The 22,939-nt window shown below is 64.4% G+C and overlaps 5 protein-coding genes across 31 annotated transcripts; 3 read left to right on the forward strand and 2 right to left on the reverse strand.

The window, feature by feature from the left end:
- The first annotated feature begins 1,026 nt into the window (after window positions 1-1,026).
- On the forward strand, window positions 1,027-5,673 carry METRN (meteorin, glial cell differentiation regulator). The gene is made up of 4 exons (XM_027961361.3): window positions 1,027-1,208; window positions 1,501-1,901; window positions 2,655-2,714; window positions 2,802-5,673. The coding sequence occupies exons 1-4, from the start codon at window positions 1,111-1,113 to the stop codon at window positions 3,116-3,118; spliced, it is 876 nt and encodes a 291-aa protein (XP_027817162.1). The 5' UTR covers window positions 1,027-1,110; the 3' UTR covers window positions 3,119-5,673.
- ANTKMT (adenine nucleotide translocase lysine methyltransferase) lies at window positions 3,170-7,783 on the forward strand. Of its 3 annotated transcripts, none has more exons than XM_042239888.2 (5): window positions 3,170-3,425; window positions 6,844-6,948; window positions 7,040-7,180; window positions 7,350-7,400; window positions 7,528-7,783. In XM_042239888.2, exons 1-5 carry the CDS (start codon window positions 3,285-3,287, stop codon window positions 7,747-7,749), a joined length of 660 nt encoding a protein of 219 aa, XP_042095822.1. In that variant the 5' UTR covers window positions 3,170-3,284; the 3' UTR covers window positions 7,750-7,783. The 3 variants fall into 3 exon arrangements, with proteins under 3 accessions (XP_042095822.1, XP_004020750.1, XP_042095823.1); XM_004020701.5 differs by lacking the exon at window positions 3,170-3,425 and adding an exon at window positions 6,306-6,632; XM_042239889.1 differs by lacking the exons at window positions 3,170-3,425; window positions 7,350-7,400 and adding an exon at window positions 6,306-6,632.
- Window positions 7,784-11,636, reverse strand: CCDC78 (coiled-coil domain containing 78). Of its 6 annotated transcripts, none has more exons than XM_027961337.3 (15): window positions 11,535-11,636; window positions 11,217-11,336; window positions 11,044-11,130; window positions 10,714-10,866; window positions 10,527-10,610; window positions 10,377-10,429; window positions 10,181-10,259; window positions 9,971-10,096; window positions 9,555-9,742; window positions 9,283-9,424; window positions 9,118-9,161; window positions 8,467-8,533; window positions 8,293-8,389; window positions 8,167-8,200; window positions 7,784-8,077 (listed from the first exon to the last, which is right to left on the reverse strand). In XM_027961337.3, exons 1-14 carry the CDS (start codon window positions 11,580-11,582, stop codon window positions 8,175-8,177), a joined length of 1,314 nt encoding a protein of 437 aa, XP_027817138.2. In that variant the 5' UTR covers window positions 11,583-11,636; the 3' UTR covers window positions 7,784-8,077; window positions 8,167-8,174. The 6 variants fall into 6 exon arrangements, with proteins under 6 accessions (XP_027817138.2, XP_027817136.2, XP_027817137.2 ...); XM_027961335.3 differs by having other exon boundaries at window positions 8,293-8,393; XM_027961336.3 differs by having other exon boundaries at window positions 7,784-8,200.
- A 566-nt stretch (window positions 11,637-12,202) lies between these two features.
- HAGHL (hydroxyacylglutathione hydrolase like) lies at window positions 12,203-15,313 on the forward strand. 17 transcript variants are annotated; one of them, XM_060406291.1, is made up of 9 exons: window positions 12,203-12,343; window positions 12,675-12,985; window positions 13,335-13,399; window positions 13,487-13,604; window positions 13,673-13,781; window positions 13,859-13,962; window positions 14,160-14,261; window positions 14,557-14,636; window positions 14,912-15,313. In XM_060406291.1, exons 2-9 carry the CDS (start codon window positions 12,881-12,883, stop codon window positions 15,078-15,080), a joined length of 852 nt encoding a protein of 283 aa, XP_060262274.1. In that variant the 5' UTR covers window positions 12,203-12,343; window positions 12,675-12,880; the 3' UTR covers window positions 15,081-15,313. The 17 variants fall into 17 exon arrangements, 15 of the variants coding, with proteins under 15 accessions (XP_060262274.1, XP_042095819.1, XP_027817150.1 ...); XM_042239885.1 differs by having other exon boundaries at window positions 14,163-14,261; XM_027961349.2 differs by having other exon boundaries at window positions 12,766-12,985.
- Window positions 15,314-15,320: 7 nt separating this feature from the next.
- Window positions 15,321-21,570, reverse strand: CIAO3 (cytosolic iron-sulfur assembly component 3). Of its 4 annotated transcripts, none has more exons than XM_027961340.3 (11): window positions 21,491-21,570; window positions 20,570-20,665; window positions 19,071-19,214; window positions 18,722-18,854; window positions 18,111-18,245; window positions 17,774-17,892; window positions 17,549-17,678; window positions 17,368-17,440; window positions 16,782-16,919; window positions 16,264-16,421; window positions 15,321-16,182 (listed from the first exon to the last, which is right to left on the reverse strand). In XM_027961340.3, the coding sequence occupies exons 1-11, from the start codon at window positions 21,554-21,556 to the stop codon at window positions 15,944-15,946; spliced, it is 1,431 nt and encodes a 476-aa protein (XP_027817141.1). In that variant the 5' UTR covers window positions 21,557-21,570; the 3' UTR covers window positions 15,321-15,943. The 4 variants fall into 4 exon arrangements, with proteins under 4 accessions (XP_027817141.1, XP_042095815.1, XP_042095814.1 ...); XM_042239881.2 differs by having other exon boundaries at window positions 19,071-20,405; XM_042239880.2 differs by having other exon boundaries at window positions 20,877-21,570.
- Between the last annotated feature and the right edge of the window lie 1,369 nt (window positions 21,571-22,939).

Here is a 22,939-nt window from a genome sequence, read left to right on the forward strand (position 1 = left end):
TCACTTTCCCACCTGCCTTGCCTAGGGCCAGGGGCAACTGAGCCCTTGAGCCCTGTGGGTACCTGGCTTTTCATTGGCCTGGAAGGGCTGTGGGGCCAGGGAAGAGGCGGTGGTCTGCTCGGTCTGGCAGCAGCTCCAATGTCGCCTTCCCGCTGGCGCTGTCTGTCTCATCTGTCAGGGTGGACTTCTGGCCCAGGGCAGCAGGAGGCTGGGGCGGGGGGACCTCACACCCAGAGACAGCAGAGGGTCTTTGTCAGCCAAAGCTCTCAGGGACCCCAAGCGGTCCAGTACTGAGGCTGCAGTTCTGAGTATGGGCCTAAGGCCTCTGTAATCCAACCGCAGCGTTTCACCAGGCTCTTTGGGGCCTGTCCGCTGGGTCCACACCGTGAGGCCTTTGCCAAGGTTGTCGGCCGCCCTCCCTTTTATCTGGCCATCTCTGCAATTCCCCGCTGATCGCCACCCGCCTCTCCTCCTGCCCTGGCCTCCACAGTGACACTGGCTGCAAGTTTCCTCTAAGAGAGTGGGCCCGGCTCCAGCCTGGCCCGACCTACCAGGGCCTGACTCTGGGGCTAGGGCTGTTCTTGCTCCTGCTTCTTCACCGAGCCTGAGCCCGCATCCCGGGGTTACCCACCTGTCATGTGGGAAGTCACCAGGGCCAGGCTGGGGAGAGATGGGGGACGCAGGCCCAGGTACCGTACTTGGAGAGAGTCCCCCAGATGAAGCCCCCCTACCCCAGATGTTCCAGTGGGCACCACTGCCGCCGAAGGCCTGGAGGACAGGGGCCCGAGCAGGACGGCGTGCAGGGCGAGGCTGAAGGCGGGCGTGGAGTAGGGGGCGTGCCTTGAGGAGGTGACACAGAACTCCTCGCCCGCGGAGCCCCTTCCCCGGCGCCTCCCGGGCCCCTGGCGATCCGCCCACCTCGAGAGCGCCGCTGCGATTGGTGGAAAGTTCGGGGCCCGCGGCGCGATTGGCCGTCCGGCCCGCCCACTGCCTGAGCCGCTCTCAGGCTCCCGCCCGGTGCGTGGCAAGCTGCGCGGGCGGTCGGGGCTGTGCGGGGCCGGGGCCAAGGCCCCGCCTGCTCCCGCCGCTCCCCCGCGCGTCCCCCGCGCCATGTCGACCCCTGCGCTGCTCTGCGCGCTTTGCTTCTGCCTCTTGGCCGCGGCCGCTCGCGCCGGCTACTCGGAGGACCGCTGCAGCTGGAGGGGCAGGTACGAGCCCCACTGGAAGCCCCCACGGGCCAACCCCGTGTGCGTGTGCGCTGTGTGCGCCTCTTAGGCGCGGGCTGGGAGATGTGCCGCCCGCTCTCTCGGGCGCTCTGTCCCGTCGCCGAACCCTTGCCTTTGCCACCTTCGCCTCCCAGTCTCTGCACCCTGGGCCTCAGTTTCGTTCTCCGCCAAGTGGACGCGGCTCTTGGTGCTTCCGGGGACGGAGTGCAAGGGGAACAGGCTGGCCGGGTGGGGACTCGGGCCGCCCGTCTCAGCGCCGCCTGTCCGTCCGCAGCGGCCTGACTCAGGAGCCCGGCAGCGTGGGACAGCTCTCACTGGCCTGTGCGGAGGGCGAGATCGAGTGGCTGTACCCGGCCGGGGCGCTGCGCCTCACCCTGGGCGGCTCCGAGCCTGGCGCGCAGCCGGGCATCGTCTGTTTGCGGCCGACGCGGCCCTTCGCAGGCGCCCAAGTCTTCGCGGAGCGGGCGGGCGGCGCGCTAGAGTTGCTGCTGGCCGAGGGCCAGGGCCCGGCTGGGGCCCGATGCGCGCGCTGGGGTCCGCGCGAGCGCCGGGCCCTCTTCCTGCAGGCCACCCCGCATCCCGACCTCAGCCGCCGCGTGGCCTCCTTCCGCTTCGAGCTGCGGGAGGACGGGCGTCTGGAGCTGCCCCCGCAGGCCCGCAGCCTCGGAGCGGATGGTGAGTGCGGGTCTGGGTGGAGAACTGACTGTCCTCCCCACCGCACCAGAGGAGAAACTGAGGCGGCTTGTCACAGGCAGGGCAGGTGGGGAGGGGCGGGGGGCAGAATCCTAGAAGGTGAGACCAGGCAGGGCCACCCGGGCCCCTGGTCCTGAAGGGCTGGGGGAGGGGATGGCGGCCAAAGCTGTCCAGGGCTCCCTGGCCCGGCGGTGACCTCCCTCCCCTCCCCCAGCCCAGTACAACAGAAGTCCACTGTGAGCCCGTCACCATGGAGACGCAGCCCCGCCTCCCCGCAGGGCACCAGGCCCAGCTCTTTGCTCTCCTGGAGGTCGGAGCCTGACCCCACGGGGGATGGGGACGCTGTCTGCTCTGTCCCCTGACTCCCGAACCCATCATAACCTCCTGCCCCAGGGGCTGGGCTGGTGTCTTTGCGCCCCAGGAAGCAGCTCTGGGAGACAGGGAGTTACTGCCTGCTGGTTCCTTGTGGAAGACGGGCAGGAACCCGGCCCTGCAGCTCCAGGCCTTTGGGCCCTATGCCCGCGTGCTGGCCCGTGGCTGTGTGTGCATCACACACACATGAGCCTTTAGCGTTACAAGTGCAGGCTGTCTTCAGAGTGTGCACACAAGTTCCCTGAGACCCCAGGTGCCATCAGGCCCTGAGGGGGGTCTGGGAGCTTGCCCTCACCCTGGACACAGGAGTGTCCAGCCGGGGGAGGGCTCAGGGCTCCACTCCTGACCTGCCCTGCATGTCAGCTACCTGTAGACCCTGCAGTGATGCCGAGCTCCTCCTGGCCGTGTGCACCAGTGACTTTGGTGAGTGCCCCGCTGCAGGGTGGGTGGTGGGGAGGAGCCGGGGGCCTGTCTTCCCCTGAGGCCACTGGCCAACACGTGTCCCCACAGTGATCTACGGAAATATCCTTGGAGTCGCCCACGACGCAGAGCTACAGGAATCTGTCATCACCGTGGCAGCTGCCCGCGTCCTCCGCCAGACACTGCCAGTTTTCCGGGTGGGGGGCCCCGGGGGCCAGGGGCAGGCCTCCATTCGCACCCCACTGCACTGTGGCGTGCACCCCGGCCCTGGCACCTTCCTCTTCATGGGCTGGAGCCGCTTTGGTGAGGCCTGGCTGGGCTGCGCTCCCCGCCTCCAGGAATTCAGCCGTGCCTACGCAGCTGCCCATGCTGACCACCTGCACCCCTGCGAGGTGGTGCTGGACTGACAGGCCTGGGAACAGGGTGCTGGGGAGGGTGGGGCGTGGCCTGCGGACGGCATCACAGCATCACCTGCTTTTGAGGTAACAGTGATGACCAGTGAGAGCGCTGAATGGGTGAGCCAGTGTGCACGTGGCCCCCAGCCCAGGCCGCCTCACTCCGTTCTCTCCTCCCATGGCCTCAGGGGATGCACAGCTCCCGCTTCAGAGAGCCCAAGACCGCAGCCACACAGCCCATGCCCAGGCGAGGGGCTGCTGTTGGGGGCACGCAGGGACCCCCTCTCACGTGACCCTCGGTCTGCTGCCCCGATGCCAGGTGCTTCTACCACTCAGAATGGGAATGAAAAGGGGCCGTAACCCCCAAGGTCTCAGGTGGGCCGCCAGGCAACCCCACTCCCCACCCTGAAGGAAGGGGCTGCGGTTTGGCACCCTGCCGACTTCCCCAAGTGGTGTGTCGCAAGCCCAGCAGTCACCCTGGCCCCACCCCACCCATGGGGAAGAATGGGCTTCTGTCCCCAGGCCCCTCCGATGTGCTCCCCCCACAGCTGTGGGGTCTCTCCTGCAGGGGTCCTATTTGTTGCCCATTTCCAGTGGGTGGGGGCACACAGTGGGGTCTCTTAAGGACCATTTCCACCACCTCTCCCCAGTGGCCTAATTGTCATTGCCTTGGACCATGCCGAAGGCCCTGAGGCTGAGAGGCCCAGTGCCAGGTGGGGGGTGGGGGGAAGAGAAGGGAGTGAGGGGCTGTGCATGGGGGACTTCGGAAGCTGGAACAAGCTGGCTCTGCTGACCCAGTGCCATAGCTCATATCTGGGGAGATTCCTGGGCTGAGCCCCAGATACAACTTTCCTTGCAGTCCTTACTGGAGAAGCAGCCCTGCCATCCTACCGGCAGGAAGGGAGCAAGGTTCCTTGGGGCGCCTACTGCCAGACTCAGCTGGTGTCGGTGCCTCGTGTGGCCATGCCCTGTGCAGAGTGCGACACTCCAGTAGCTGCTCTGGAGTTTCCGTGGGGCAGACTGTCTAAGGCTATAGTGCTGGGGGGACATACTTCTTCCCTCGGACGGGCCGCTTGCTGAGGGGACTGCTGAGAACTGTGATGGGGAGTACAGTCACCCTGGAGGGCAAGCATCCCTGGGTTCCTCCCACCTCTGCTGTTCTTAAGGTTCCTTGCAGAGCCTCTTGCTCCCCCAGACTCAGACTGGCAATCCTGGATTGCTTGGGACTCAGGCCCCAGACCTCCCCTCCAAGTACATCCTGAGCAAGGCCAGCCTTCTGCCTTTAAATACCACCAACATACTGATGACCCCACATTTGGATCTCCCATGGACCTCTTTCCTCGACCAGACCGTTGTATACCTGTTTCCCTCCCCCTCAACAGGGAGTGTCTCAGTAAAGACCAGAGAAGGAGAGGGGGTGTGCTCTCCTGCCCCCTCCTCTCTGCAGAGGCCCTGGTCAAGGAGGGCTTCCCCTCCAGACCTGAGGGATGCCTTACCCTTGGCTCTTGGCATGATGCTCTGGCCAGCTCTCCTCTTCTTTGGAGAGAGGCCTACAGCCACACCCAGTGGTCACTGTGGATTGCCTCTGGGACCATCTGTCATAAAAATGTAGGGCAGCTGCCTTGGGGTGGGCCCTCGGCTGGACACTGGCCTCTACCCACCTGCCCCAGGAAGTGCCTCTAACGAAGAACCTCTGATGCACACATCCTCCTCCAGAGAAAGTGTTGGCTTTGCAACCAGCTCAGGAGGAGCAGAAAGAGCAGGAGTGGGTGTGGTCAACAGGACCAAAGGAGGCCCAGGGTGCTTTGGGAGGCACCAGGAAGGCCTAGGCCAGGAGCTTCATGCCTGCTCTCCAGGAAGGGGCCAAAGGGAAAGGTGTGGGTGAGCATGTGGGCCGGGGCTATGGGAGCAGATGCCTTTGGGGGCCTCACTGGGCGCCTGTACTCACGGAGGTGTGCTCCGGTGCCCAAAGGTGACAGGCAGATGCAGGTGTGAAAGTGAAGGACTTGTGAATGAGCTCACGGGGGAGTCTGGGTAGGCGCTGTCATTCACTTGACCAGCTTTTATTGAGTTTCTTCTAGGTGTCAGGTGCTGTGCCAGGCACCAGGAATAATTTGAGGAACTAAAGAGGCAAGAATGGGATGCTGTGTAAGCCCAGTGCACGTCCTCCCTTTCTGGGGAGGGGCAGTGGGAGCCAGGAAGGAGGCAGGAGATTCTGGGTTGGGGGTGGGAGCAGCCCTCCTCCTCTCCAGTACTCAGGTCTCGGGAGCAGGGCACAAGGACACCTGTCTTCCACGCTGGTGGCAGCGAGGCCCCAGTGTGGAGCAGTCTGCACTTCGCGGGGGGAGGGGACAGTGGTATCCGGCAGGTCCACTGGCAGGTCCACGTTGCCTGAAGCAGCGTCCGTCCCGCTGGGCCTCCTGACGGGCCATGGATGGAGGAGCAGCCTGTGTGCAGACAAGTTTCTACCACTCAAGGCCTTCTGGCCTCAGGAGCGGGTCCTGGCTCTGTCCTGCCAGTTCCTTCTCCCGTTCCCAAGTTCTGCCAGGGTACTTCTGGGAGCTCGATCTTTCTTTGTGTGTGTGATGCTTTCTGGAGAAGGGAGGTGGTCTCCCCAGTTCCTGGGGCTCTTGCTCCCACTCCCATGGCTGGGCCAGTTGCCAGAGGCTCCAGCCCCTCGTATTCGTCTCCCCTCCCGTCTCGCTGAGACAGCCATCTGTCTTCTCGGTTCTGCTGAATTCTTGTCAATCCCCCTCGGCCCCTCAGCGGAGCCCAACCCCCCGCCCCCGCCTCTGCAGAGCCCGGCGTTTCCCGCGCACTCGGGCTCTTCGCCTTCAGCCGTGGGAGGGCCCGGGCCCCCCGAGACTGCTCCTGGGCTCGGCGGGCGATCGGGGTGTGCTGGTCGCCGCCTCAGCCTCGCGAGCCCTTCCTCGCAGGCGGACCGCCGCCCCTGGGCTCCAGCCAGACCGCACGGGCCTCCGCCCACGGGCGGCCCCCGCTCTGGGACGCGCCGCACTAGGGTCTGCAGCAACGCCCGCGGCTGAGGGACGAGCGCTACGGGCCGCGTGCTGTGCGGCCAGAACCCGAGGGTCGCCCCGGAACCCGCGGCACGGGCCCGGGACCCGGGGGAAAAGGGACGCGAACGGACCGGCCGCTTCCGGCGTCTCGGAGAGGCCGCCGCCCTGCCCCTTCCGGCGTCGGCGACCCGGGTCGGGAGGGCGCGGAGCAGGAAGGAGCTGCGCGGTGCAGGCCGAGGGCGGCGGGGAGGGGCTGTCTCTGGCCCGGTGCTGGGGCGTGAGGATCTCGGGCCTGAGCCGGGGAGGGTCCCTGCGGCGGGACGCCCCTAAGCCAGTGCCCCGCAGCCATGGAGCAGGACGACCCGGCCGAGGCGCTGACGGAGCTGCGCGAGCGGCGGCCGGGCCCGTTGGAGCTGCTGCAGGTGGCGGCGGGCTCGGGCCTGGCAGTCTACGCCATGTGGGCGCTGCTGCTGCAGCCAGGCTTCCGCCGCGTGCCGCTGCGCCTGCAGGTGCGGGGCCGGGGCGCGGCAGGCCTGCGCCGGTCGAGTGGGCCGGGCTGGGGCGGGGCGCTGAGCGCAGGTATGAGGCGGAGGGTGCTGCTGCGCTGGGCCTGCGGGGCTGTGGGGTGGGGCTCGCTTCAAGTAGGACCTGACATCCCTCGCCCAGAGAGGAGGCCTAAGAGGCGGGCCCCACTCTCACAGCCCCGCCTTCCGCGTCCAGGTGCCCTATGTCGGCGCGAGTGCCAGGCAGGTGGAGCACGTATTGTCGTTGCTGCGAGGTCGTCCTGGGAAGACAGTGGACCTGGGCTCTGGGGACGGTAGGATTGTAAGGACTGTGTGTGTGGGGACATCTTTGCTATAACCTTTTCTGTGAGCGCGCCTCCGCGTCTCTTGGACCTGACTCTCTGGGCCCACAGGTGCTGGCTGCCCACAGGTGCGGCCTCTGCCCCGCTGTGGGCTACGAGCTGAACCCCTGGCTGGTGGGACTGGCGCGGCTGCGTGCCTGGAGGGCAGGCTGTGCTGGCAGTGTCCGCTACCACCGTGAGGACCTCTGGAAGGTAACCCAGGGAGCCCTGGATCCCCTCATACCCCACGCCTGCTCTCCACGCTTCCAGTTCTGGCATGGTGCCTCTGTCACCTGGCAGGCTGGGGCTGGGCCTTGGAAGCTGTGGTGACTCCATGCCCACCAAACCTCTTTCCCAGCTGGGGTGACTTCTCTTCCTGCAGGTGAGCCTGAGGGACTGCTACAATGTGTCTGTGTTCCTGGCTCCTAGTGTGGTAGGTCTGGGGTTTGCTGACTCCATGGGACGCCCAGGCCATCCCCAGTGTAGGCACTGGGCCTGGAGGAGCTGCCAGGGGGAGCCATGACCCGCCTGCCCACGCCACCTTCCCCTCTCTCCCACAGCTCCCATTGCTGGAGGACAAGCTGCAGGCAGAGTTGCCTGCAGGAGCCCGCGTGGTGTCTGGGCGCTTCCCCCTTCCCACCTGGCAGCCTGTGGCTGTGGTAGGTGAGGGCCTGGACCGAGTCTGGGCCTATGACATTCACAGAGGTGGGCCCGCTGGGCAGGCTGTGCCAGGGCCCGGTTCTGCCTCCATACTTGGAACACCCAGTTCTCAGAGTGGCTGACTGTACGCAATAAAGACTCTGGGCTCCGCCCTGATTCTGTTTTTTAATATTTATTTATTTGATTATGCTGGGTCTTAGTTGCAGCACGTGGGATCTTTTGAGAACTCTTTTGAGAACTCTTAGTTGTGGCATGTGGGATCTAGTTCCTTGATCAGCATTGAACCAGGGTGCCCTGCATTGGGAGCGTGGAGACTTAGCCACCGGACCACAAGGGAAGACCCCACCCTGCTGCTTGTTGGCTGGAGGGCTGGGTGAAGTCATCTTCTAGGGGGTGCTTTGGGGAGAGCGCCATGCTGGCTGACTATGAAGAGTTCTGCTCCAGGTTTGCCTGTTGACCAGTTAGTGGCTGCAGGTCCTTGGGTGCTGGGGCTTGTCTGAAGGTATGGCCCCCACTTTCCAGGGGTCCCCTGTACCCACCAGCTTTCTCAGCCGTAGGATCTCCTGCTTGTACCTGCTCAAAGAAACCAGGTTAGTCACCTGCCTGGTTGTGGACAAGCCCTGCTGCCAGTGCCTGGGACTGAGGTCCCCAGATCCCAGGCCCACCTTCCCAGGTGCTGGTCCACATACTCCTGTAGCTCAGAAAGCTGCTCCTCTGCCATCGTGGCGCGGACCAGCAGCTGTGCCCGCTCCCGCTCCAGCTCTGCCTGGCGTAGGGGACACAAGCCATGAGCCAGGCGCAGTGTGAGGAGGGGCCTCAGGCCAGGCTCTGCTCACTACCTGGGTGCCACGGGCGAACTCCTGTAGATTCTGGCGGATCTGGGCCCAGGACGCAGCTTCTAGGCCCCTTGAGAGGAGGCAGAGGGGTGGGCGTGAGAGCTGGCATTGACCCAAGTGCTGATCAACAACCCTGCTCAAGTCAGGGCCCTGCGGTCCTTGAGGTTCCTCCTGGGAGCAAGTTTGGGATGGCCTTGCCTGAGTCTTGGTGCCATCTTTGTATGGCGGGGGGTGGTTGTGGGGGCCCCACTGGCCACTCGGAAAGCTGAGTGACTGCAGTGTCAGTAAGGAGGCTTCACGCGGGGAACATGAAGACACAAAGGCTGTGAAAGTAACCGGGCAGCTGCTCCTGCCTTGTCCTGGGTCAGGCCCTCTACTGTCCATGCCTCCAGCAGTCTACAGCTGGGGCTCCTGAGTCTCAGCTGAGATGTCCATTCCTTGGGGCGTCTCCCTGACCCTCCCATTCAAGGTTAACCCCTCTCCTGTCAGGACCCCTCCTCACTCCAGGCACTTGGTTTTCTGAGACAGTGTCTCCTAAGCAGGCCGAGACTGGAAGTCACAGCGAGATCACTTCGCTGCAGCAACCGGAACACTGCCCCTATAGCCACCTTCCAGAATAGATGGGCTCCCCCAGCACCCACACTAGGTACTCACTGCGGCTCTAATGTAACCCCCTGGGAGACTTCACTGGATCCCTCCTGTGGGAACAAGAGCAGGGGTTGCTAAACAGGGCAGGCTGCTCCAAGGCCTGGAGGTTTGGGCTTGGCTGAGCCTGGAAGGGGTCCTGGGGTGGGTTAGGGGGCAGCAGAGAGGGGTCACCTGGGCCTTGAGCTTCTGGAGCTGCTTCTCCCGCTTGTCCTGGTCCTCCATCTGGTGGCTGGATTCGGTGACTGTGTGCCGGGGCAGCAGCGCCACATCTGAGGGGGCTGCACCAAAGGCAGCCCTGGGGGTCCTAGGGGCCCTGACAGGGTCCACCAGCATCTGCTGCACACTAAGCCCTGCACCGGGTCTCACAGGGCCGTCTGCCCGCCGATGCCCGTCTCAGGGAGGGGCCGTCCACCCCGGGGTGCCCGTCTCAGGGAGAGGCCCACCTGTGGGCAGTCAGCAGCTCCTCATGCCTCCGGCTCAGATCTGCCAGGCACTTGCGGTAGGAGCGGGCGGCCCGGGCCAGCTGTTGCTCACGGCTGTGATGAGCTGCCCTAATGTCTTCCAGAGTGGTCTCCAAGAATGTCCGAAGGGCTGCGACTGTGGGCTTCGGGCCTGCGCCATCTGCGTATCCCTGGAGGAGGCGGGGCCAGGACCGGGAGGGGCGGGGTTTGGTTGAATCCAATCTCTCCCTCTTAATTCCCTCCCTAGAGCTGGTCTGAGGATAGTGTGCTGGACAGGCCTGAAGTCTCCAACAAGGTCAAGAGTCTCTCGGAGGTGGTTGATCGCAGTCAGGCCAGGCTCAGGCTCCCCGGGACCCAGAGGCCTCCCACCCAGTACAGGGCCACCCCTTGGTGCTCACGGCCACGATTCGGGCACAGTGCTTTAGTCGGATGGCATACGCCTCGTTCAGCTTCTTGAGTTGCAGCTGCAGCCGGGCGTTTTCTGCCTCAGCCTGGTGGAGCTGGCCCCGGCAGGCAGACAACACCTGGGGGTGGAGGAGGCCCTGAGTCTGTGTCCACAGCTGGACTTTGCGAAGCCATTCTGCAAAGCAGGTAGGGCTGGGCCTCACCACGCCTTGTGCAGCCAGTTGCTGCCCAGCTGTCCTGGCCTCCTCCCAGGCTCCCTGCAGCTGCCGGCCCAGGGCTGCCCTGTGGACAGTGTGAGGCTCAGCCGGGCCCAGGAAGGGTGACCCCCCCCTTCCCCTTGAGAACAGCCCCCTTGCTCGCTGGGCCCTCCAGTCCCAGATGAGGGAGGAAGCCACTCACACACATGTCTCCAGGGCTTTCTGCTCCTGCACCCGCTTTGCCTCTGCCGGCAGCTGTGGGGCACAGGATGGCTGGCTGGATGAAAGCCCACACCCCGGGTCCCCTGTCCCACCCCACCTCCACCCCAGGCTGGGAGAAACCCTGACAGACCTTCAGGCTGGGTGGCTGCACACCTGTGCCGTCCCCCAGCTCCTGCTGCTTGTTCTCGGGGGTCAGGAAGTCTGTGGACTGTGCCTGCACAGAAGAGCTGTTTAGGCTTCACTGTCCCTCCCTGGACCTGCTTAGTTACCACCCAGGCAGCCCCCGCCCCCACCTCCCGCCGTGCACTCCCGGTGACCTGGAGTCTGTGACGGAAGGAGTGTCCTTGCCCCCTGGCCTTGTGCCCAAGCTCCTGTGCCAGGGCCGGGTGGTGCCCTGGATCAGCCTCTGCTGGGGCCGCCTTCGCTCCCTGCAGCTCCAGCTCAAGCATGCGGCTCTCGAGCCACAGGATCTGCGGGAGACCAGGTCATCGTCCATCTGGGCATCCACAGGGACATAGCATCCACAGGACAGGTGGGGTGTGTGAGTGTGTACAGACAGAGTGCGAGTGTGCATAGTCACTCGGGGCACAACTGCACCCCCCCACATGCCCTCGGGATGCCACACCTGGGCACACATCATTGCCCACCTCACTCTTCAGCTCAAAGATTTCAGCATCGTGCTGTTCCTGCAGGCGCTGGTTTTTGATCTGCAGGTCGACCAGCTCCTTGCAGACCTGCGGTTGGTCAGGGTGAGAGGTTGAGTCTGTGAGGCCCTGGGGATGCCCTCCCTCCTGCCAGCACCCAGAAGCCCCACACCCACCTGCAGCCGCTGCTCCTCACTCAGCTCTAGGTCTGAGGGAAGCTCTATCCCAGGGTTGGTGGCCCAGGCTGCGGCACCCCCAGGGACTCCTGGCAGCCAGGCCTCGGCCCGTGGCAGAACCTAGGGAGGCACCACCACTCAACCCCAAGGTTCGTCTCAGGCCTGGGCTGTGGCCTCCACCCTTGCACACCCAGCCTGGCAGAGCTGCAGGCTCTCCCGTGGCCAGGATCAGGCCCAGGTCCTGAGTACATACACCCCTCCTGGCCTGTGAGGGAACAGGGGACACCCCAGAAGCAGCAGTGTCCTGGGAGGACTCACATTCTCAGTGGCCCGAGGAGGGGGCTCTGGGGCTGCCACATGCTCCATACATACACAGAAGGGACTGCAGGCTGCCCTAAGCCCAGTGTCGCATCGACTACTGGCCTGTTGCTGCAACACCGTGGTTTGTGTTGCCAAGGCCTCTGTCGTTCCCAGGAGACTCCCGGTGCCCCGCCCACGAGGGCGAGCAGGACAGTTCAGTGGGTGGTGACACCTTTCCGGCTTCCTTTTCATTATCTGGGAAATTCAGACGGTCACCCCAGCATGTCTCACGGGCGAGGATGGAACCAGGAGTGCGCAGAAGGCCCAGGCTCGGGAGGTGTGGGACAGCGCACGGGGAGCCGAGCGGCCGCGCCTGTTACTGTCAGGCAGCGCGCACTGCCTTATCATGTGGGTTCCACACTCATCAGGCCCCCAGGCTGGGAGCCGGGACGAGCAACCGAACAAACGGGAGCCTCCCTATACTCCCAGCCCGACCGAAGACGTCCCAACCCGGGGCCGGGGGACTCAGGAAGACTGGCTCAGCGCGGTGCCAGGAGGGCTTCGCGGAGTAGGCACCAGAGCTCCGGGCGCGACTGGCCGGACGAGTGCGCGCGCTCCCTCCGCGCACGCGTGCTGCCTGCGCCGGGCTCGGGTCCCGCGGCGCGCAGGCTCCGGGCCGGCCCCGCGGGCGGGCCCCTTGGGCCCGGACCGTTGGCGGCGGCGTGAGTGGCGCGCTCCGTCCAGGCCCCGGGATTGGCGCCCGAGGCCTGCCTCTGTCCGCCTGTCCTTCAGGGAGTCCGCGCGACCAGCTGGCCCAGCCCACGGAGGTAAGCGGACCTTCGGGAAGGGGACGGCCGGGTCGGGAGGGGGTCTGGGGCGGGGGCCTGCGGAGCGGCGCGGAGAGCGGGATCCGAGGACGGGCGGGGTCCGGAGAGGGGCGGGGCCCGGAGAGGGGCGGGGCCCGGAGAGGGGTGGGCCCGGGGTCGCGCTGCGCCGGGAGGGGGAAGGGGGGCGGCCTGGAAAGCCGGCGGGGTCTACTCGGGCAGCGGTCCTACTGGGGGCGGGACCGAGAGGGGGCGTGGTTTTATGGGCGGGGCTTCTGGCGTGGGGGCGGAGCCTGCGGCGGGAGGCGTCTCGGCGAGGGACTGGTCCCCGCAGCTGCAGGTCATCTGGAGCCTGGAGCTTGGCCTTCCAGACGGGCCTCGGGACAGTCCGGCAGCAGCCAGCGAGGCTCCTTTCTGGCCCCCAGCGCGTGTGTGTGGAACTGACCCCTCCCGCACACAGCCCTGCCTGGAGTCTGGAGAGGGCAGCCCCACGCTGAGGAAGGGGCTCAGGAGGTGCAGTGCGGCTGAACTCTGCAGGTCATGAAGGTCAAAGTCATCCCTGTGCTTGAGGACAACTACATGTACCTGGTCATCGAGGAGCGCACGCGGGAAGCTGTGGCCGTGGACGTGGCCGTGCCCAAAAGGGTGAGGGCAGGTTTGAGGCAGCGGGAGCACTGCTGTGGGCCCAGGCACCTTAGGCCGCTGGTAGGGGCTCTGGACAACACTGCTGGGGGCAGACCCTCCCCTATTTTCTGGTCTCTGGTTATTTGGAGTTGAGGGTTTCTTGATTTGGTTCTCCTCTGAGGTTAGAACCATCTCTGAACTTTTTCATCTGGTGCCTATTTTGTACGCAGTGGGTGCTCACTAATCATCTGCTGGGTCTCTGCTGCCCCTAGCACCATCCCGTGCCTGGGGCACTGTGCACCCAGGCCTGGTGCCCCAATGCAGGCAGCACCTGGGCCATCTGCATGTCCCTAACTCCCATCCCTTTCAGCTGCTGGAGATCGTGGGTCGGGAGGGGGTATCACTGACCACTGTGCTGACAACCCATCACCACTGGTGAGTGCCGCAGGGGCAGGGCTGGGGCAGGCGGGTTCACTCCAACGAGCCCCAACCCCACGTCATTCCACTGTCAACCATCCTCAGGGACCACGCTCGCGGCAACGCGGAACTGGCGAGGCTGCTGCCTGGTCTGGTGGTGTTGGGTGCGGACGAGCGCATTTGTGCGCTGACGCGCAGGCTGGCACATGGCGAGGAGCTGCGGGTGAGCGCGCCTGGGAGGGACGGGGAGAGAGCCTGGGCCCAACATCCTCACCTGCTCCTCTGCCACAGTTTGGGGCCATCCACGTGCGCTGCCTCCTGACGCCTGGCCACACCTTGGGCCACATGAGCTACTTCCTGTGGGAAGAGGAGTGTCCGGACCCTCCCGCCGTGTTCTCGGGTACTGGCTGCCCTGTACCCACCTGCCCCACCTCCCCGTGCCCTATTCCACTCTCTCTGACCCACCCAACTCCCCAGGGGATGCACTGTCCGTGGCCGGCTGCGGCTCACGTCTGGAGGGCACAGCTCAGCAGATGTACCAGAGCTTGGTGGAGACCTTGGGCACCCTGCCCCCCGAGACAGTGAGCAGCCTGCCCCTTGCCCTCTCATGGCTGTGGGGGCCCAGCTTCCCATATAAGCAGCACGCACTGTACCTGCCTACGCCAGGGTTCAGGATGACTGCCTTCTTGCCAGCCATGGCAGGAAGTGGACCGGCAAGGGGGTGGGGAGCGTCTCTGACCGTGGGCGTGCCGTGCACCCGAGCACCTCGTCTCTCCAGAAGGTATTCTGCGGCCACGAGCACACATTGGGCAACCTCGAGTTCGCACAGAAAGTGGAGCCTTACAACGACCACGTAAAGGCTAAGCTGTCGTGGGCCAAGGTGTGGCCGCTCCTCCACTCTCAGTGGCAAGGTTGGAGGGTGGGGCAGGCTGGGGCCAGGACAGCACCAAGTGTGTGTGTGTGTGTGGGGGGGTGTCAGCCGTGACTTCTGGCCTGGGTGACCAGGCCTGGCTTGGCTGGGGCGTTCACCCATTCTAGGCTCTGGGCCACCTGCAGTCTGGCCCTCAAGTGCTCACCTTCAGGGCCTGGGCTCAAACCCCCAGGCTGCGGGTGACGGAGCCAAGCTGCCTGGGGCTGCCAGACAAGGCGGTGATTGGGGCCTATTCTCGTTCCAGCAGAGGGATGAGGATGATGTGCCCACAGTGCCCGCAACTCTGGGCGAGGAACTCCTTTACAACCCCTTCCTGAGGGTGGCGTGAGTACTGGCCAGCGTGCTGGGCCCTCCTGTGTGGGTAAGGGGGGCTGGGGAGCATGGGGCAGGGCCTGAGCCAGTGCGTCTTGGGGACCTGTGTCCTCCCCGGGGGCCTCGCTGTACAACAGGCTGGCACGGGGCCGACTTGTTCTCTGGGTCTCCCCTGCACTTATTTGGATACCAGGTAGTAGGGGGCCAGTCCCTGGGCTGTCTCTACCACCATGTCTGGTTCACCCCGTGGATCCCTTTGAGCCCCATGGTGCCCCCTCTCCCCACAGAGAGGAGTCTGTGCGCAAGTTCACGGGGAAGGTGGCCCCAGCCGACGTCCTGGATGTGCTCTGCAGGGAGCGAGCGAGCTTCGAGAGGGCGGCTGAGCCGCTGCAGCCACAGGCCCGGGCTCTCCTCGCGCTGCAGTGGGGGCTCCTGAGCACACCCCGACAGAAGTGAGCTCTACATGGGCCAGGCCACACAGCCCTCCTCCCTCAACCCACAGGAGGGCCCAGCCATCCTCAGTCCTGCCCGGCCCCGGAGGGTGGGCACTCTGGCACTTACAGGGCTGGACACCCTGCCCCACTCTGGGCCACAGTGAGACATGGGTGTTTGCACACAGTACAGTGGGGTGCACAGGGCTCCTGAACTTCAAATAAAGCTTTGAAAGGCCTTTTTTCTTGATGCAGACAGACACTCTCAAAAAGAAGCTGTTTTTACTAGAGATGAGCTTCTCAGGCATTTGCCTAGGGGGCTGACTCAGTCTGTCCCGCCCTGGCCCCAGCCAGTGGGGGTCCAGCTGTGGACACAGGACTCAGCCCCCGGGAGGCAGGTTCTCCGGCCCCAGGCATCACAGCCGTCAGACACCTGGTCTCGGTGGAGAGGCACCCCACCCCAGGTGGAGTCACGGGCCGGCTGCCTGTGTCCGGCCAGTGTCCTCGACTGCCCAGTGTGGCAGGTCCCCCAGGCTTTGCTGTGACCTCACCAGCCAGGCAGGTCCAGCCTGTCACCACCGCCCCACAGGAGTTTGAGGGGACTCTAGAGATGGAGGGTGAGGAGCCCTCCCATGGGACGAGCTAAGACCCCCACACCCAGGGGGAGCCCGGGCCTCTCAGGGCTCAGGACCATGGAGAGGGCCAGCGGCCCCGAAGGAGGAGTCCAGGTGAGAGCGATCCCGAGTTCCATTGCTCCAAGGGTCCCAGTGTCCCTGCAGCATTTTGGGGTGCCCCTCGGAGTCTCGGGCAACTGCCCTGCTGGAGACCGCCCACCTTCTCAGGAGTCCTGGTGTTGGTGGCAGTGGACCGACTGGACCCGTGAGGCCTCTACCACCTGATACTGAGTCCAGAGCCAGCCTTCTCCACCGCGTGGTAGCTGGTGTGCAGCAGGCGGCCAGCCCGCTCCGAGCCTGCACCCTGCAGCCAGCGCTCGTATAGCTCCTGGACCCCGGGTGCATCCTCCGGTGCTTCTGTCCTGACTAGGCCATACAGCCTCTCGACCTGCTGCAGGAGCTCCTTGCCGGGCGTGTCAGGGGCCTTGAGCTGTCCCCCTCCGTTGAGGCACCCTGTGGCAGAGGAGGGCAGGTGTGGTCATGGAGGGTGCCAGCTGGCACGCAGGGTCCCGCGGGCCCCCTGCCCGTAGCTACCTGCGGGGCAGGCCATGACCTCCACGTAGTGGTACGGGCAGCGCCCGCGCTTGAGCTTCTGCACCAGGTTCTGGATGTTGCGGAAGCCGTAGGCTGCGGCGAAGTGCAGCAGGACTTGGCCCTCCCTCTCTAGAATCACCTCCTGGAGGTCCTTGTTCCTGAGGGCACAGACCTGGCTGTCCACACAGCACACCAGGCTCACTCCCGGTGAGGGCGGTGAGGGGGAGGGGAAGAAGCTCCTTCCCACCAGTGGGGCAGGTAGCCCCAGCCTCAGGTTCCTGGTCTGTAGAATGGGAACCCCTCCTTCCCACGGTCAGATGAACCCCAGCCCACCCTCCTTGGAGCGGGGGCTCACATCAGGACACAGTGTGTGCCAGGAGCTCCGTACTGCCCCCGTGTACCCCGGTGCTGTGGGTAGGGGACATTGAGCTCTACCATGAGGAGACCCAGGGCTCGGGAGTGCTGGTCCCGTCACCTGAGCTAGAGCGTAGGGCCCAGCTACGGCCCTCCCCACTGACCTCAGGGGTCTGTAGGTGACCTCAGTGACATGGATCCCGAAGAGCTCCTGGGCTGCATGCCGGAACACGTGCTCCAGGTAGCCCCCTGAGCCCCCGCCCCGATGGCTGGTGGGCTCCTGGGCAGAGGCACTGCTGCACCTGGGGAAGAGGCCAGGCCTCAGGTGGTGTTGGGGCCGCTGCCCCCCGAGGCCTCTGAGCAACCTCTGTCTTAGGTTTGAGAGCCTTTGCTTTCTAAGCCGAAGATGAGCCATAGAGCCCAAGGCTTTGAAGGTGTGTCGGGAGGAGGCTTGTGCAGCAAAGGACTGTCCCCTCTGTCGTACCACCTGTCCCGGGGAGCTCAGACCTGTGTGAAGTCAGGGTCAGCTCTGACGACCATCGGCCAGCTGTCGGGAGCTCAAGCATCTTGGACACCGAGGCACACGAGGGGCCGAGGGAGGCCAGGCGAGGGAAAAGGGAGGAGGCCAGTGCCTGCGTCAAGGGCCACGGCCTCTTCTGCCACCCATCTGGACCTTTGGGACACCCCGGTGGAGAGCACCCGGTGCTGGGTAAGCTTACAGCCCGTCCGACACGGCCAGTGATAACGTACAGACTGTCCAGAGGAGCCGGCTCCAGCTCTGACAGCGAGACCCCTTCTTCTTCCAGCAGCTTGAAGACTTCACCTGCAGGAGACCACAGCACAGATGCGCTTCAGCTGAGTCTCAAGAGCAAGAGAGGCCGTTGCAGACGCAGGGCTCCCGGTCACGGCGCCGGCTGGCCCGGCCTCGCACCTGTGGTGATGACACAGTCCACATCGCGTGTCTGGTGCTCCTGGCTGAAGAAGTCGGGTCTGGAGGCTTCCAGCTTTTTGTCGTAGCAGGGCATTACTGTCACGTGGTAGACCTTGTCGGGAGTCAGACGCTGTGCGCAGGGCGTGGCAGTGAGGCAGTGGTGCGGGGCTGATGGGGGGAGGCGTGGGGGGCGCCGCAGGGGGGTTCACTCTGGGTCCCTGTTACCTGCTGCTGGGCAAAGAAATCCTTGACCAGGGAGCCCATGACCTGCTGTGGGGACCGCGCAGTGCTGATGTGGGGAAGGAGGGTGTTCCCGTGGGTCTTCTCAGCGTAGCAGATCCAGCCTGAGGCCAACGCAGGGCGTGAGAGGGGCGGTGAGGTGACTTCTGGGGGTGGCCCGACTCATGCAAGGGGTTAGGGTCCCACTAAGGAGCCCCCTGCTCTGCTCTTGCCGACACGTGTCTCTAGCACCCCCATGATCACCCCTCAGGTACTGAAGCAGCTCCTGCCAAAGAGCCCCCACCCTCCTCACCACGTCCAGCTACCAGCCGCGGGCGCACACCTGGGCAGGCAGAAGTCAGCACGGGCAGGGCCTGCTCGGGGTTGGCCTGTCCTCGGAACCGCCGCACGAACTCCCGCTGGCTTTCGAGGAGGCTGAAGTTCCTCGAGAAGGCGGTGTCGAACACGTAGTGTGCGCCTGTGAGGGAGCACCCATCTCACTCCCGGAAGGACGGCTGCGCCCAGGGTGGGCAGGCGTCACCGGACGCGCCCGTGGTGGATGCCCGGCGCCCTGCCTCTGAGCTTGGGCCTGCAGGCGCCACCCCACACACGCCAGCACAGCCACCGGCACTGAGCCCTCTATGCCCTCCCAGCCCTGCCCCTGGCATGCAGGGGCCGACCAGGAGCCAAACTCAGGCCTGAGAACTGTGCCTTGGTGGTGATAATTTAAAAACGAAGTAAAGAGTAGGTGAACTCCAGGCTCGGGGATGTGCAGCATCAAAACTGAGGGTTTTTTTTTTTTTTTTTATTAAAAGGCCCTGCTCTCAATCATCACAACAGAACCTCAAGCTGAATCAACCTCCAACAGAGCTTCTGATACACTAAGTCCAGTGACTGCCGGTTGTCACCTTAGCCCCATGTCCACACAGGAGCTTGCCAAGGTTCAGCACCTACCTATTTTTTTAAAGAATGCTGTTAATTTCCTGGCGGTATCCGTAGGATTCAGCTGAAACCTCACAGCCAGCGACGCTCTAGACTGAGGCGAGACCGAGATGACAACCAGCTTCTGCTGATCAGGGGCTGCTGTCTGCAAAGCACGGGACCCACGGCTCACTCTGTGTGGTTTACAGCCTGACCACATCAGGGCGTGTCAATTTTGCAAACACACAGAACTCGAAGTTCAGGGTTAACGCTTCAACGCCAGGAGTCCCCAGGAGAAGCAGCACCAGGAGATGAGCTGCCCCGACGACACTAGTGAGGGACGCTGGGTGAGAGTGGCATCTGAAGACAGCCCACCGCTCACCTTATTGGCACCTAGAACCTTCCGCAGCTCCTCGTGGCTCTGCTGAGTAATAAGCACGGTCTCCGCTGAGGTGACACAGCCACTGCACGCCAGGCAGTCGTCCAGCGAGATCTTGGCCTTCTCCAGCTTCTTCATCCCTCCATCCTAGAAGCATGAGAACCCAGTACCCCAAGGGCCCTTCCACACGAGGAAACAGCGCTCAGGATGACGGGACCCATGGGAGAGCTTCATTCTCTGGCTCACAGCGCTGACAAGCAGCGTGGCAGCTGGCTGGCTGTATGTGCCGTGTTTAGAAATTAAATATTTAGGACAGAAATATATGTTCTAAACTTTCCTAGAAGCACCAAATCCTAACTCGGGTACAAACTTGGCTGGCATATTGTATTAAAGAGCCTTGCTGCCCGCCAGGGGCGGGACATGGACATTAAATGTGCAAAGATGCAGCCGACTCGTCACTGGTCCCCAGACTGTGCCTAGGGGGACAGGAAAGTGCTGTGGGGACAGGAAAATGCTCAAGGCCAGGCTCTGAAAGGAGAAGGAAGAGAAAGGCAAGGGCGAAGATGAAAGAAGAAAGGACAGAGGGACAGGGAGGAGGAGATGGTGGGAGCCTGTGTCCCCCAACACCTGCACAGAGAAGAGTGGGCGAGGCATGCAAGGGGCAGTTACGATGCCAGACAGTCGAGGACTGGGCATTCACACTGGTCTCCAGGCCGGTGGCTGGGCAGCTCTGAGCTGCAAACGGGCCCAGCAGAGCCCTCACTTCCTCTGCACACACAGGAGTGGTCTGAGTCAGGGCCGGGAAAGCTTCAGGGCCCAAAGTGTGACCAGGGGCTGACTAGCCGGGACCCCCTCCCAGTCTGCTCGAGAGGCCCTGCAGCAGCAGTCTGAGCTCAGGGTGCTTTCCTGGCCAGGCCAGCCTCGAGGCCAGCAGGGACTGATGTGCTTCGGCCTTCCCTCCAGGTCAACCCCTGCTGCCCTGGAGCAGGGCCCCTGGCCCCATGAAGGACCCCGCCTCCCGTGCTTGCTGGGCTCAGGCGGGACCCCAGCTGGGCTGCCAGGTCGTCCTCCAGGGCTGAGTAAACAGCGACTCCTTCCCCGGAATCGCTGGCTCCCGCTGTCTGGCCTGCCGCGAGCCATCCTGTGGCTCCTCGCTTGCTGGGAGGGACCCCTGGGCCGGTGCGCCCAGTGGTGCCTGCAGTCCTTGGGACAGCATGGGTGTTCTCGAGGATCCAAATGGCAGACAGTCAGGGTGTCAACTTTAACGCCGTGGGAGCAGGGTCTTGGCATTGCTCAGTTACACAGGAAGTAGCTTTCACTAAGAACAAGTGGTCTGGACTAGAAAATGTTACACAATTAGAACTTGAGAGAGAGGGATGCCAGAACTGCCACCTCTGCAAGGAGCCCTCTGCAGTGCACACCTGAAAACGGGCTGGTGACACGTGGAAGGGGCCATGGTCACTGCACCTGTCACTGGACAGGTCAGCTGGGCTGGAACTTACCTGACTGACTTGGAAGTAACTCCCGTCATCTTCGATGTGGATCTTGGCCACGCCGCTTCCCGGCCTCCTATCGACCTTCATGGGCTTGATGCAGTCCTACCCATAAAAGACCCGAAGGGCGCCTGAGCGCACGGCGGCGGAGAGGCCCCCACACCGCCTGGGACGAAAACTCTGCCCTGATTCCGGCCTTCCCACCGCAGAAGCGGTCTTGGCGCTGTGGCTGCTTACCCTACTCGCGCGCGTTCACACACTGCCCGCATCGAGGTCGCTGACCTGATGCAGGTGCAGGCGGTGGGGCCAACCTAACCTGTCCGCGGACACCGCCAGTAAATGGCGGGTGGGGCACCGCACGGAGGGCCAGGGTTTCACTGGAGGCCGAGGGTCGGCAGAAAAGCTCTGCCCCGCCCAGTTCCTGGAAAAAGATTCCTTTCTCTCCCGTTCCTCTCCGTTCCCAGCGAGCAGCCCCGGAAAGCCTCGGCAGGAGGTCCGTCCGGCCCCTCGCGCCCCGCCTCAACCCCACGCCCCCGGCACGCCTCGGCCGAGCCCTGGGCCCGCGCGGCTGCCGGCAACCGATAAGCGGGGCCGCAGGGGAGGCGGCCGGCGGCCCTCACGTGCGGCTGGCCTGTCCCCTTGGGGACACGCTCTGTCTCCTCGCGCGGGGGCGACACCCACGCCGACCGCAGCAGAACGCCCCGCTTGCCCTCGCGCCGGGGCGAGGGGCCGGCCAGGGAAGTTCGGCGGGGCCTCCCGGGCCCGAGCCGGGTCACTCTGGTTGTCGCGGCCGCCCGGGAAGGGGACACGGAAACCGCGGGGCTGTGCGACGCAGCAGGCCCCCCCGATTCCGAGCCCCTCTCTCGGGGTGGCGGGGGAGACCGCAGCGGAGAGGACTCCTCGCGCTAAGCAGCCGCCCGGCCCGCCCACCTGAGACGGCGCGATGAAGTCGTCCAAGTCCGTCAGCTGCAGGGCCCCGCTGAAGGGCGACGCCATGGCGCCACACTGCCGCCGGCCCCGGCGCGGACGGCGTCGCCAAACGCCGCGAAACAGCGAGACAGTTCCGCCACACTGCCGGTAAGCGCCGCGTGCGCACGCGCAGTTGGCCCCTCGGCCGGGCTCCCAGGGGCGTGCGCCCCCTGCTGGCGGGCCGGGCTCGCCTCCACCTGTCTCAGCCCCGGAGAGAAGCTGCGGAGGCGCTGTTCTTGGTTCTGGACCAGCCCAAGAACCCAGAAGGGCGCCGGGCGCGCAGACGCGGCCAGCTTCGGTTGGAGTGAGAAGGGAATGGGAGCAGGGGTGCGGAGCGGCTCCCCCGAGGCTGCTGGCCGGTGCAGGGCCCCACGGCTCTGGGAGGGTGTGTGCTCAATTATGTGGTCGTGTCCGACGCCTTTGCGACCCCGTGGCTGCTCTGTCCATGGTGTTTCCCAGGCAAGAACACTGGAGTGGGTTGCCAGTTCCTCCGCCAGGGGATCTTCCCCGCCGGAGGATCGAACCCGCGTCCCGTGAGTTGGCAAGCCCGCCCCCGGTTTTTCCGGAGACCAGCCAGGAGAAGGAAATGGCAACCCACTCCAGTGTTCTTGCTTGGAGAGTCCCAGGGACGGGGGAGCCTGGTGGCTGCCGTCTCTGGGGTCGCACAGAGTCGGACACGACTGAAGCGACTTAGCAGACCCAGCTGCAGCCTGAGAAAAGCCCTTTTCTCTGTGGAACGCGGATAGAACGCTGCTGGCTGGACTCAGTTCTTGAGTGGTCATATACATTCTTTAAGTCTTTATTATTATTTTCATCTTGGCTGCGCTGGGTCTCCGTTCCGGCGCTCGGGGCGTCCCTTCTAGCGGAGCCGCGGCTCTGGAGCGCAGGGGCGGTAGCTGCGGCTTGGGCTTAGCTGTCCCGTGGCATCTGGCATGTTAGTTCCCGACCAGGGATCGAAGCTATGTCCACTGCGTGGGAAGGTGGATTCTCAACCACTGGACCACCAAGGACGTCTTCCTCATATACATTTAATGACCACTTCCTGTGGGGGCTTTCCAGAAAACCCCAGTGGTCAAATCTGGTGCATCCTCGAAGCTTGGGCCCAGCCCTGAAGGTACCCTGGCAGGGTCAGCCCCAGACTATCCCCTGGGCGTGATCTCACGTTTTGGGAGCCCACCGCAGCCTCCACTCTTGGTGTTCTTGCCTGAGGTGGGCGCTACCTGCTGACTCTTCATCTGCCTGTGGATTAAGTGTGGAGTCCAGGGGGCTGTGGCCCACAAGCCGGCGTGACCTCCAGCCCCTGCAGCTGCTCCTCTTGGCTCCCAGGATGGGAGTTCCTTCTCAGCATCAAGAGGGGTTTTCCCAAGGAGCTGTACTGCGGGCTTCCAGGCCCCGGCATCCCCTCCATGT

The sequence above is a fragment of the Ovis aries genome, chromosome 24 (genome assembly GCF_016772045.2).
Source record: "Ovis aries strain OAR_USU_Benz2616 breed Rambouillet chromosome 24, ARS-UI_Ramb_v3.0, whole genome shotgun sequence".
NCBI lineage: Eukaryota > Metazoa > Chordata > Mammalia > Artiodactyla > Bovidae > Ovis > Ovis aries.

Coding starts and splice junctions, on each gene's coding strand:
- METRN (XM_027961361.3), top strand. CDS start 1,111: ATGTCGACCCCTGCGCTGCTCTGCGCGCTTTGCTTCTGCCTCTTGGCC. Junction 1,209..1,500: donor CGCTGCAGCTGGAGGGGCAG/GTACGAGCCCCA, acceptor GTCCGTCCGCAG/CGGCCTGACTCAGGAGCCCG. Junction 2,715..2,801: donor CGTGTGCACCAGTGACTTTG/GTGAGTGCCCCG, acceptor GTGTCCCCACAG/TGATCTACGGAAATATCCTT.
- ANTKMT (XM_004020701.5), top strand. CDS start 6,471: ATGGAGCAGGACGACCCGGCCGAGGCGCTGACGGAGCTGCGCGAGCGG. Junction 6,633..6,843: donor GCGTGCCGCTGCGCCTGCAG/GTGCGGGGCCGG, acceptor TTCCGCGTCCAG/GTGCCCTATGTCGGCGCGAG. Junction 6,949..7,039: donor GCTCTGGGGACGGTAGGATT/GTAAGGACTGTG, acceptor CTGGGCCCACAG/GTGCTGGCTGCCCACAGGTG.
- CCDC78 (XM_027961334.3), bottom strand. CDS start 11,582: ATGGAGCATGTGGCAGCCCCAGAGCCCCCTCCTCGGGCCACTGAGAAT. Junction 10,867..11,043: donor TCTTTGAGCTGAAGAGTGAG/GTGGGCAATGAT, acceptor GGTCTCCCGCAG/ATCCTGTGGCTCGAGAGCCG. Junction 9,743..9,970: donor ACTGTGCCCGAATCGTGGCC/GTGAGCACCAAG, acceptor CGCCTCCTCCAG/GGATACGCAGATGGCGCAGG.
- HAGHL (XM_027961345.2), top strand. CDS start 12,881: ATGAAGGTCAAAGTCATCCCTGTGCTTGAGGACAACTACATGTACCTG. Junction 12,986..13,334: donor ACGTGGCCGTGCCCAAAAGG/GTGAGGGCAGGT, acceptor CATCCCTTTCAG/CTGCTGGAGATCGTGGGTCG. Junction 13,605..13,672: donor CACATGGCGAGGAGCTGCGG/GTGAGCGCGCCT, acceptor CCTCTGCCACAG/TTTGGGGCCATCCACGTGCG.
- CIAO3 (XM_027961340.3), bottom strand. CDS start 21,556: ATGGCGTCGCCCTTCAGCGGGGCCCTGCAGCTGACGGACTTGGACGAC. Junction 18,246..18,721: donor AGCATTCTTTAAAAAAATAG/GTAGGTGCTGAA, acceptor GCTCCCTCACAG/GCGCACACTACGTGTTCGAC. Junction 17,893..18,110: donor GCTGACTTCTGCCTGCCCAG/GTGTGCGCCCGC, acceptor CGTTGGCCTCAG/GCTGGATCTGCTACGCTGAG.